The sequence below is a fragment of the Apium graveolens genome, chromosome 6 (genome assembly GCF_009905375.1).
Source record: "Apium graveolens cultivar Ventura chromosome 6, ASM990537v1, whole genome shotgun sequence".
NCBI classification, from domain to species: Eukaryota; Viridiplantae; Streptophyta; class Magnoliopsida; order Apiales; family Apiaceae; genus Apium; species Apium graveolens.
Window position 1 is genome coordinate 140,181,030 of NC_133652.1, and position 13,017 is coordinate 140,194,046.

General features: G+C 34.3%; 1 protein-coding gene across 1 annotated transcript; it reads right to left on the reverse strand.

Moving 5' to 3' along the window:
* Window positions 1–11,826: 11,826 nt before the first annotated feature.
* Window positions 11,827–12,273, reverse strand: LOC141665487 (uncharacterized). Its single transcript, XM_074471473.1, has one exon. The coding sequence runs from the start codon at window positions 12,271–12,273 to the stop codon at window positions 11,827–11,829; it is 447 nt and encodes a 148-aa protein (XP_074327574.1).
* Between the last annotated feature and the right edge of the window lie 744 nt (window positions 12,274–13,017).

A 13,017-nucleotide genomic window follows, 5' to 3' on the forward strand; every position in this document is an offset into this window, starting at 1 on the left:
TAATTTGGTTTTAATAATTTTTAACCCAATTAAGGCTCAGATTAAATTTTATCGGATTGGGTCTGTTAGAGTTTGAGTTCGGTTGGGTCGTTCAGAATATAAAAAATTATTATGTATGTGTACAACAATGTAAGGATAAAAGAAAGTAGGTGTAACGCCCCCAAATCCGGGGTCAGAAATCTGGGTCGTCACACAATCCTTCAATCATGTATAACCTGTATTAACTCAATAATCCAATAATTCAATATCACATACCCCCAATCTCACACACTCACAAGTTATAGCCTTAGAAATGACGTACAACAAGTATCATCTGTTATTAAAAGATAAATGTACTTTACAGGATCTCAAACAATTATTCATAACCTCTACATGAAGTTACAATAATTACGACTGATATCTTATACCTATCTGATACTCTGGCCAACCTGAGACAAAGCTGCTAGGGATTCTCCCCATGACTGCAAGCGACTAAATCCCACACGGGCATACTGGTAATCTGTTATGTTGTGACATTTAAAAGAAAGTAAGAGTGAGCAATAATGCTCAGGCATAATAATGTACAGTATGAAAAGACTATATGAGAAATTCAAGTATAATTCCATATACGATAAATATATTTATTCAAAAAAAGTTTTCCTCGGTGATACACACCTTCTTTCGAAAACAATTCTTTTGTGGACTTATTATCCCGCGAATACCTTAATGGTAAACCCAGCACCTAGGCTTGGGTTACGGTATTGCATCTCAATTCCAATTGGAAGAATTTAGGACATCCACTGGTGCCACCGCATATGATGATCAGTCGTACTACGGAAATAGTAACCTTTTCTACTAGTAGAAGGACGACACCTTCATATTCCGGTTATCACCCTTGCCGCATACGGGCTATGTGTCCTCATATCGGGTTTACACACACTTCGTAGGTCCTTAGGTACATATAGTATCGTCTCCTACGGTACCGGCAGTCTATCCAATACACTAAGTACTTGGATCCTACCCCTCCTTTGTCCTTTAGGAAATCCTATCATATACTTGGAATCATCGAACTATATCGAAGTTCCCCAAGCATTTTTCTTGTTGATAGGAGTAGCTTGTCACATATATATATATATATGTACTTCCGAGAATATTCGGAGGAAGTACTAAGGATGTGAGTTGACCGTTGTCAACGGATAAATAAATGAGGGGGAGTTTCTTTTGAAACTATAGTCAAAATATATAAGGTATGTTGAGATAATATTCTTCGACGATCTGAAAGTATTAGTATGATTTTCTGAAACTCAGAAAATATTTTAAAATAGGTTTTATGATTTTTAAATGATATTAAATCATTAAAAATAAATACTAAATAATTAATAATTATTATTAAATAATTAAACCTTGAATAGTTCTTCTTTAAAAGAATACTTGAAATAATATTCCTCTACTAATTTATGTTTAAGTAATTATATTAATCTTTAATATATATATAATAATTGGTTTTAAAATAAAATAAACTTTGGAGAATACTTCTCCCTTTTAAATAAATATCTGAAATAATATTCATTGCTTGGGTAATTAAATAGAGTTGAGGGAATACAATCTTTAGAAATCATTTTTAAATTAAATTTGAGGTACTTTAATATTTTTCAAGAGGACATCGAGTCCCTTGTAATAAAATAGTTACGGACTTTTAATCGTCCCAAAACATCGACTCTCGGTCTTACAACTTATACATCACGCTCTACTGAAGCGTTAATTATTCTTAAATAATATACCTCCGGAATACTTCTGGGTTTTCATCAAATTATACTGACATCCTCGGTCTAAAATATACTCTGCATATATACAACGCTACTCTATAGTGTTATCGATTGAAATTTTGTAATATTCATATACCAAAATCATTATCATATCGTATGATATTATATAACATAATTCGTAAAACATCGTAAATATAGCATCATGTATATATCGACATTATTTGAAAACAAACACAACACAACAGTTTCAAAAAGGTAGGGTTTGAAAACTTGCCTGGAGTCCAAGATACGTTTCCCGACTTCCTCTCATTCCGGATTTTCTATTCAACAAATATCATAATCTTAATCAGCACCAACTTATATTCTAATAAGTTCAATATTTCATAATTTTTAATATTCGACCGACTCGAAATAAGTATCAATCCTTGGTCGAAACGGACGGTCAAAATAGTCTTCTAGAGTTGACTTTACCGAATGTTACTATTACGCGACTCACACTCTATCATTTTTAATAAATCGTAAAATTAATATTTTAATACAAAACCAGCTCGAGGAGCTTCTTGAGTGCTTTTAATATTTATCATAAAAGTTTCATTATGATAAAATGAATTTAATTAGGTGAAAAACATTTCAAAAGTTCGGTCAACTATGGAGTTTTACTATTTAAACTGCTTTCACTAAAACATTGATACCTGTCAAACCGTTAACTCAATTGATGCACCGTTTTCACGTGCACAATCAAGAAAAAATTTAGAACACATAATTTGAAAATGGTTTTCTGGTAACAGGGGTGAAAATCCTGAAGTGGCAGTTTCCTAACAGGGGTTGTTTTTGACGTTCATACTCCACGCAACCTCGGCTCCGACCGAAATTTTATAAAATTAAAAAATAAACATTTTTACTTGAAATTTTTATGGAAGCTAAAAAATTCTATTTCTTACTCTCTGTAAAAATTTCATGATTTTTAAATATTTTTAAGTCGGTCATTTATATTTACAAAGTTCATAATTTATAGCAGTTTTATCGTATAAATCCCTTTAACTAAAACGGTCATAACTTTTGATCCGTAAATTGAAATCAAGCGATTCAAGCGTCTAGACGATCCTCATAACATTTTCTATCATAATAAAGTTTCACTTTTTAAGAAACTATAGTTTATACATTCGGGAACTTCCCCAGAAACTTAAGTTGAGTTTTGTTCGTTTTAACGAGGTTGCGATTACGATCCGAGTTTCGTTTATGTCTTAAATCATAATACCACCATCAACAATCATCAAATCATCATCTTAACTCTAAATCCTCAAGAACATCATGTTCTTGAGGCAACAATCATCAACCTAAAAGTAATTAACTAAACATCAAGATAATATCAAATCAATCATCAAAACCATACTTATATCCTAGATCCTTACATTTCTTGAAACTTAAAACTTAAACAAAATTTGGATGAAGGTTTATACCTTTATTGGTAGCTTGGGAGGTCCTCTTATTTATGGTTGAACCTTGTGAGGGATTGGTTATGCTTAAGGATCCTAAATCATGCCATGAAAATCAAAAAAAATAAAAAGAGATTTTTGGAGTTACTATTCACCACCAATTTTGAGCAAGGATTTGACTATGCTATACTAATTCAATGGCCATTAAATTTTGAACGTACCTTGTACATGTTATGAGGAAGCTTTGGTTAAATTTGGTAATTTTTGAATGAGTAGATCATGAGATATGAATTTTTCTTCCCATGGTGTTCTTGGAAATCAGCATTGAGTTTTTTTAGAGAGGGAGAGAGAGTTTGTTGCTTCTTGATTGCTTCTCTCGGAAGATTGTGTTGTATAATTGTATATCTTTTAGTATATAACCTAGGACTAGAAAATATTGGCATATTTAGGGCATATATTTCTAGCTTCCTAGGTTTTACAAGCTAACTATCTAGTATTAGGTTTTAGCTTTATTATTCCTGGCTTTAGGTCATCATGCTTCCTAGTTTAGTGTGACGCCCCTGACCCCGGGATGACCTCAGAAACCCGAACCCGGGAACGCCAAACCAAACCAATCAACTCAATATATGCTTACACAACCTTAAACTTAATTAATAATATATAATTATTACAGTATTCCAAGTATTACAACCAAAGTTCATGATACAACCATAAGTCTATTACACAAGCATTATTCATTAAGATACTACACGCTTTTCATCATCTACTAAACCTTAGTTCATCACATTCTTATCATTTTCCGAACATCCTTTTCCAAAATTCTTTCCTGTGGAAGTTAGTGACATAAACGAGTGAGCTCAGAAAGCTCAGTAAGCATATGTAGTAGAATTCAACTGAGGTTTATCCGAGAAATCAAAGTTCATCAAACAAATATTCAAATAAAGAGACATGAAAGATTCTAAAATCAACAAAAATTCATCATATAGTTCTCACAAGATTAAAACTGAGTATTCAAGCATGACAGGTTCATCAATTCATCAAGTTGGGATCCCGGCTAGCTAAATAATCGGTTTAGCTTTACTTCCGATTAGGATGTATCATCATCAGTTCATCAATATCAATGCAAGAATACTCATTTTTCATCAGTGAAGCATTAGTCAAGCTTAAATCATCATTTAAAACATCAACAGTGAATCAGTACAGTATATACTTACAGTGCACCGCTTAATTTATTCTCTATGAATCCCGAACTTCGAATTGACTTTACTATCGATATTTCTTCCTAAATACATAATTCAAAAATGCATATAAATTTTATTATTATTATTATAATCTATTTATTTTCTAACTGGACTAATAATTACCAAATTACTAAATAAGATAAAGAATTATATTAAGAAAAACTAACCGAATTACTTGGTTGAAACAACCGAAGCGGATAGTTCTATTTAAGGAAACTATACAAACTTAAATAAGGAAAGTAAGGATTCATTTTTCCTACATCCTCGATGTGGTACAATAGTAAGGAAGTTGGAAAAATATAGTTTAAGAAATTCAACCTAACACTCGTGTTCCGCTAAAAACTATCACACGACTTCCTCTATTTATTCCTCTTTCACAATTATATATAATGGTACCTTTCTATTTATTCTAATATACTTCACTTCTCGTTTTCAATGTGGTACAAATATAGTAGGGAAAAAAATAAATAAAAGTTAAGCAAGGAACACATATCTAACATATATAAGCACCCTTTCAAAACTCACACAACAATTAGCTTCATCTATCTTACTTCTACTTGTTAAAATTTTAAGGTCAAGTTCTTTTATATATTCTCAGTCTTCTTCTCTTCTCTTGCCAATGTGGGTTGTGAGATCTCCTTTTTATTACCTAAGATGCATATATCCCACATTGATTAGAGAATGAGACCAACCTTCCTCCAATGCCAAACCCAACTTAGATTTAGTTTCTACGTAGAAAACTTAAAACTTTCTATTGGCTTCAATATCGCCAATTAAATTCGGTTGTAAAGTTTTAATATAAAGAGAAATAGATAAATTTCTCATAATCAAGTAAAAGATGAAGTATTAATGTTTAACTAGACTTTACCAAATCCCACATTGATGAGATATAAAAGATGTAACATCTTTTCCTTTATAAAACCCAAGGCTATGAAGCCAACACTTCAAAATAAACCAACTATGACTTGTAACTTTGATTTTGAATAATTCTTTGTCCCACAGCGTGAAGGTTTTGTTGAAATATTGTGTAAACTTCTGGAAGGTTCTAGAAAGATTGTTAAGGCATCATGAAAGTACTAGAATTGTTAAGATAAATCATGTATTAGAAGGTTCTTGAATATGTACTTGAAATAATAACCATCTAGAATATTCTACTAGGCTCATGCACTTAATAATCATCTAGAAAATTCTGTTCTAGAAAATTTTGCTGCTACTATAAATTGTACTCTACAGATTTGTATCATTAAGAACTCAGAAATCATATTATATTCAGAAATAATTCCCTTGTTCTCTCCTGTGTTAAACAGCAGTGTGTGTGTGTGTGTGTGTGTTTTCTGTGCATTTTCTGCCTAGTTCTTAAGTCTGATCCTGGGCTGCAGTTAAGTGTGTCTACTGCATATAGAAGAGAGTGTTCCTAATTCTCTCAACTTGGTATCAGAGCTGTGTATCAGCTGTTGTGATCAGTAAAGGCTGCTCGCAAAAGGAAGGCATAATATTTTTTTAGGCAGAAAATCTGCTGTTTTGTTGCTGGTATTTGTATTCCATGAGATGGATATGAATGGTGGAGCTCTGAATCAGTTTGGCATGGAGAAGCTAACTAACAACAATTATCAGTACTGAAGGATGTGCATGAAGGCGTATCTCCAAGGACAAGATCTTTGGGATATTGTCGATGAAGGCGATATAGAATTGCCTCAGGATAGCCCTGAAAATTCAGAAGTACGAAGGAAATGGAAGATTAAGTGCGGGAAAGTCTTGTTTGCATTATGAGGCTCTATTCACAAAGATCTAATTGATCATATTCGGGATGAAGAGTCTCCAAAAGACGTTTGGGAAATATTGGAGAAGCTTTTTACAAAGAAGAACACGGCCAGACTTCAATTTTTGGAGAACGAGTTGGCAAATACAACTCAAAGGAGCATGACGATTGCTCAATATTTTCAAAAAGTGAAGAATTTATGTGCTGAAATTTCTGAACTTGATCTAGATGAGCCTATCAAAGAAGCCCGAATGCGAAGATATCTTATTTGTGGCATAAAGAAAGAGTACACCCCGTTCTTGACTTCGATTCAATGATGGGCAAATCAACCTAGCATCATCGAATTGGAGAATCTGCTAACTAATCAAGAAGCCTTGGTAATGCAGATGGCGAAATCTTCAATTTTAGAAAATGATGAAGTGTTGTTCGCTAGAAAACAAAGGCATCATACTTATAATTACAAGAGTTGGAAGGCAAATAATCCCAAAGGAGCAACTGATTGGAAAAGGAGTTCCAACAGTGAGGAGCAATGGAAACTCAAGGATTGAAATGAGCGCAGAAGCTTGCCAGGGAAGAACTTCAATCAAAAGGAGAGGAATTCTGATAATTCGCAATACGAGGCCAGGAAGAAAATAATATGTAATAGGTGTAGTAAACCTGGACATATAAAGAAGTTCTGCAGATCAATATTTGTAGAAGAAAACGCAAGTATTTCTCAAAACGAGGAACATTCAGATGACTGGGGAACTTGTCTTTCAACCGAGACGACAAATTTGAAGAACTTTATACAAGAACCAGCCTTAACTTCTCTTGATAAAGGCAATGTAGAAGAAGGTTTGGCAACTATCGATTATTCAAAAGATTGGATAATTAATTCAGGTTGCTCTCCTTATTTAACAGGTAATGATTCTTTACTTTCACAACAAAAGGAATACATCGGAAATAAAGCAATCGTGACAACAGACAACTCTAGTCATCCAGTTGAAAGGGAAGGAAATGTAAAGGTTAAGGCAATGCAAGGACCAGTAAATCTAACCAGCGTATACCATGTTCCAGGTATGACAAAAAATCTGATTTCTGTTTCCCAATTAACAAATTCTGGTCGATATGTTTTATTTGGTCCAAACGATTTCAAAATTCTTGAAAATATCAAAACTATTGATGCTGATACGGTGCTAAAAGGGAAGATAGTTAAATCTCTTTATGTTTTGTCGGCAAGTGAAGCTATTGTGCAAAAAACCAGCCAACAAGATAAAGCATCTTTGTAGGATGCTCGGTTGGCTCATGTGAGTTATAAAAAGCTGAAAACTATTTCAACAAATAATGTTGTTAGCGGACTGCCTAATTTGGGAAGCTTTAATCGTGAAGTTGTTTGTGAAGGATGCCAATATGGCAAAGCACGTCGTCTTCCGTTCGAAAAATCTTCAATAAGAAGTATAAAACCTTTGCAGCTGATTCATTCTGATTTATTAACAAGCAATGCATCAAGTTATAGTGGACTTCACTATATGCTTGTAATTGTTGATGACTATACGAGATTTTCATGGGTTTTCTTCATGAAGGAGAAGTCTGAAACTTTCTCAATCTTCAAACAATTCAAGAGGAAGGTTGAGGGGGAGCTTCGAAGAAGGATTAGGTGCTTACGGACCGATAATGGAGGGGGATTTACATCAAACGAGTTTGCTAATTTCTGTGACATGCATGGAATAAGAAGACAATTTATATGTCCACGAACATCACAGCAAAATGGAGTTGCTGAACGGAAATTAAGGCATTTACAAGAGGTGAGTAGAAGTTGGATACATGCAAAAAGTCTTCCTCAAGAATTATGGGCAGAAGCCATGAGGTGTGCTTGTCATGTGATAAATCGTTTACCCTCAGATGTTATCAACATGAAAACTCCTTACGAACTTCTCTACAAGGAGAAGCCCTCAGTTTCATATTTCAGAATCTTTGGCTCGACATGCTATGTTCACGTTTCTGATCAGCTGCGTGCCAAAATGGATCCTAAGGCAAAGAAATGCATATTTATGGGCTATGATCCTAATAGAAAAGGATGGTGATGTATGGATCCTGAAACACTCAAGGTTGTGACATCAAGAGATGTTGTATTTGATGAAACATCGTCTTACTATGTACAACCTATATTAACGAAACTTGCAGATCAGCCAAACGATGAAAATGAATATATACAAGACAAAACAAATGCTCCAAGTCCAACCATACCTCATGATGATTATGCAAGTGAAAGTGAGGAACATTATGATGAAGATAATGGAGATCAAGGAAGTGATCAGCTGCCACGAAGATCGCAAAGAACATGAAGAAGGAATGAAAGGTACAATGACTACACTATTGGAGCTGATTATGATAAAATAACCGAATGTTTCTTTGTTGGCCCTTTTGATGAATCTGAACCATCAACATATGAAGATGCAAAAGGCAATCAGAACTGGGAAGCTGCTATGGAGGAAGAAATATCAGCCCTTAATAAGAATGAGATATGGGATCTAGTTCCCAAACCTGAAGGAGTTAAACCAATTTCTTGCAAATGGGTTTATAAAGTCAAACGTAAATCAGATGGAAGTGTAGATCAATATAAAGCGAGGCTTGTAGCTCATGGTTTATCCCAAAAATACGGGTTGGACCATGAGGAAACTTTCAGTCCAGTAGCAAAGAAGACGTCCGTTCGAGCTACTTTATCTATGGCTGCCTCAAAAGGATGGAAAATTTGGCAACTAGATGTGAAGAACACATTTCTTTATGAAGACATTGATAGAGAGATTTACATGGAGCAGCCTTCGGGATTTAAATCAAATAAGTTTCCAAGTTATGTTTGTCGACTCAAGAAAGCTCTTTATGGGCTTAAACAAGCACCGCGGGTCTGGTTTGGAAAAATTGCTCAATACCTCTCATTTTGTGGATATGTTTCTTCAAGTGCCGATGCAAGTTTATTTATAAAGAAAGATTCCAAGGTGCATGTTCTTGTGTTATTATATGTCGATGACATAATAATAACTGGTAACGATGAGCAAGAAATAAATAAATTGAAAGATGAACTCGCTATTCGGTTTGAGATGAAAAATTTGGGAGAACTAAAGCACTTTCTTGGATTGGAGATATCAAGGTGCAAGGAAGGTATCCTTGTTTCTCAAGGTCAATATGCTAAAAAGATCCTTGAGAAATTCAAGATGATTAATTGCAGACCAGCACCTACTCCAATGGAGCAAAATCTGAAGTTGAAAGCTAATATTGGGAAAGAGCTAAAAAATGTAAGGACATATCACACTTTGGTTGGAAGCTTAATATATTTGACAATTACAAGGCCCAATATTTCTTTTTCGGTTGGAGTTGTTAGTCAATTCATGCAAAAGCCAAGGAAGCCACATTTGGATGCAGCTAATAGGATACTTCGCTATCTTAAGCACACAATGAATTATGGGCTGATGTATAAAGAAGGCGCGGAGATTTTACTTAGTGGATTCACCGATGCAGATTGGGCAGGTGATCCGTCATCAAGAAGATCTACTTCCAGCTATACCTTTGACCTAGGTTCTGCTGCAATCTCATGGTGCAGCAAGAAGCAAGCTACTGTTGCATTATCAAGTACAGAGGCAGAATATAATGCTGCGACACTTGCCGCACAAGAGTGTGTTGGTTAACGAGACTGTTCAAGGACATTTCTCATTCTAAAATGGAAGCAATGAAGCTATATTGTGATAATATGAGTTCGATTCGTCTAGCTTCAAATCCAGTATTTCACGCAAGAACTAAGCACATCGAAGTTCACTATCATTTCATACGAGAGAAGGTGCTGAAAAATGAGATTGATCTTATCAAAGTGGATACCAATGAACAACTTGCTGATATATTTACGAAGGCTTTACCTAAGGCGAAGTTTGAGTTTCTTAGAGCCCAACTTGGTTTAGTACCCGAAGTTCACACAAAGGGGGAGTGTTGAAATATTGTGCAAACTTCTGGAAGGTTCTAGAAAAATTGTTAAGGCATCATGAAAGTACTAGAATTGTTAAGATAAATCATATATTAGAAGGTTCTTGAATATGTACTTGAAATAATAACCATCTAGAATATTCTACTAGGCTCATGCACTTAATAATCATCTAGAAAATTATGTTCTAGAAAATTTTGTTGCTACTATAAATTATACTCTGCAGATTTGTATCATTAAGAACTCAGAAATCAGATTATATTCAGAAATAATTCCCTTGTTCTCTCCTATATTAAACAGCTGTGTGTGTGTGTGTGTGTGTTTTCTGTGCATTTTATGCCTAGTTCTTAAGTCTGATCTTGAGCTGCAGTTAAGTGTGTCTACTGCATATAGAAGAGAGTGTTCCTAATTCTCTCAACTGATTTTACAAAAGATCTTCTCTCAACTCTATATAATGTAAGTAGACTTATCTGATTAGAAGATTGAAGAAAACCCACCTTTTCCCATAATGGAAGGTTAGCCTAGCACTACCAAAGTTCTAAATAATTTAAATGACTAAAAATATTCTTTCACGTGGCTTCACTTATAGCCTTAATAAAATAAAAACTTAAGCTTCTAAATAGGACATGAAACCAAAAATTTTACTCTTATAAAACAGGAAAATGAAAACAATCATCTAAGTCCCACATTGATAAAATATAAAAGTATCCATCTTCATTCTTTTATAAATCTTAAAACTTATGCTTATTTGTTTGTAAGGAAACCTGTCCCACATCGAGAAGATGTGAGTACAAGGCTCATGCCTTAACTATATATTGAGATTGAGCATGTGCCTATCAACCAAAAATTGATCTTGGCTACTTGGCCAAGCCTAAATAACACTTGTCCCGATATCAATTGGGTCAAATATTATCCAAAATTTTATTTTGGTCCAACTTTATCTATATAAAGGGACTTGCAATAAACTTAAATATCATACTAGACTTGAAAGTTATTATATCTTCTAGTCTACATCCACTTAGTACCACATCGAGAAGGTGTGGAACTAAACAAGATACTTGCTCTATAAAAAGAGCTCTACTACTAATTTTATTTCCAAGGCAATATTTTTACTTTCAAGTGCAATGTTCCGTCCTACTAGGCTTTGTCTAGTAAAAGATGCGGGCTAATTTATTTTAGCTTGCGTGCTTTAGTTAAAATTTTCATCTTTCTATTCCTATTCAGTGCTTATCTCTTATCATCCTTTCCTCTTTTCGTTATTACCCTTCCTCGTCCTATCACTTCGGTTCGTATCCCCTTTAAAATTTTTTTTATGGGATCTTGACATGTACGAGCAAACCAACAATACACAAGACAAATTTTATGTAAATTTAATCAAATATTTTTATAATATGCATAATACTTGTAAAAATAATATGAGTACATAAATTTATTTTACTTAATTATAATTTTGTCGGGATATTACATTCTTCCCCCCTTAAACTAATTTCGTCCTCGAAATTTAAACTCATTTTGTGCCTGACTTATTGCATAAGTGGGGACATTTTAATTTCATCATCTCTTCGGGTTCCCAAGTCGCTTCCTCTATTTCATGGTTTCGCCAAATCACTTTCATAATAGGTATCACCTTAGTTCTTAATTTCCATTCTCGACGATCTATTATCTAAACAGGAAATTCTTCATACTGCATATTTTCTCAAATTTCTGTCGGTTCATAATCTATAATATACGATGGATCCGGAATATACTTCCTCAGATATGACACATGAAAAACATTATGAATATGCCCTAAACTCGGTGGTAATGTTAACTCGTATGCTACTTCTCCAACCCGTCTAAGAATCTCAAATGGTCCAATATAACATGGACTTAACTTTCCTTTCTTCTCGAATCTCATAATGTCCTTCCAGGGAGAAATCTTAAGAAATACAAAGTCTCCCTCCTTAAACATCACCTCTCGATGATCCTTGTATGCATAACTCTTTTGTCTGCTTTGAGCCGTCAAAATTCTCTGTTGAATCAACTTGACTTTCTCGGTAGTTACACGAATTAACTCAGGCCCTAAAAATTTTCTTTTTCCAACTTCATCCCAACATAACGGCGTTCTACATCGACGTCCATAAAGAGCCTTGTATGGAGCCATTCCAATTGTTGCTTGAAAACTGTTGTTGTACGCAAATTCTACTAAAGGTAAATGTTCTTCCTAACTCCCTTTAAATCTAATACACAAGCTCTTAACATGTCTTCCAAAACTTGAATTGTGCGTTCTGATTGCCCATTAGTCTGAGGATGAAACGTTGTGCTCATACTTAACTTAGTACCCATCTCTTATTGAAAACTATTCCAAAAACTAGACATAAATCTAGGATCTCTGTCAGAAACAATCGAAACAGGTACTCCATGCAACCTAACTATTTCCCGCATATACAATTTTGCTAATTTCTCTAATGGTGATTATTCTGAAATTTCCAGAAAGTGTGCACTATTCGTCACTCTATCCACAATAACCTAGATTACATCATTTCCTCTTTGTGACTTTGGCAAACCAAGTACAAAATCCATCATTATATGCTCCCATTTCCACTCAAGGACAGGTAAAGACTGTAATAATCCCCCAGGCCTTTGATGTTCTGCTTTTACTTGTTGACAAATTAAATACCTTTCTACATACTCCGCAATTTCTTTCTTCATCTTAGTCCACCAAAAATGTTCTTTCAAGTCCTTATACATCTTCGTAGATCCAGGATGTACCGAAAAATGTGATGAATGAGCGTTAGACAAAATTTCTTTATTAATTTCCACGTCAGACGACACACATATTCGATCCCGAAACCTAACGATTTCATCATTACCTTTCCTAAAATCCTTTTTACCTAATTCTGAATTT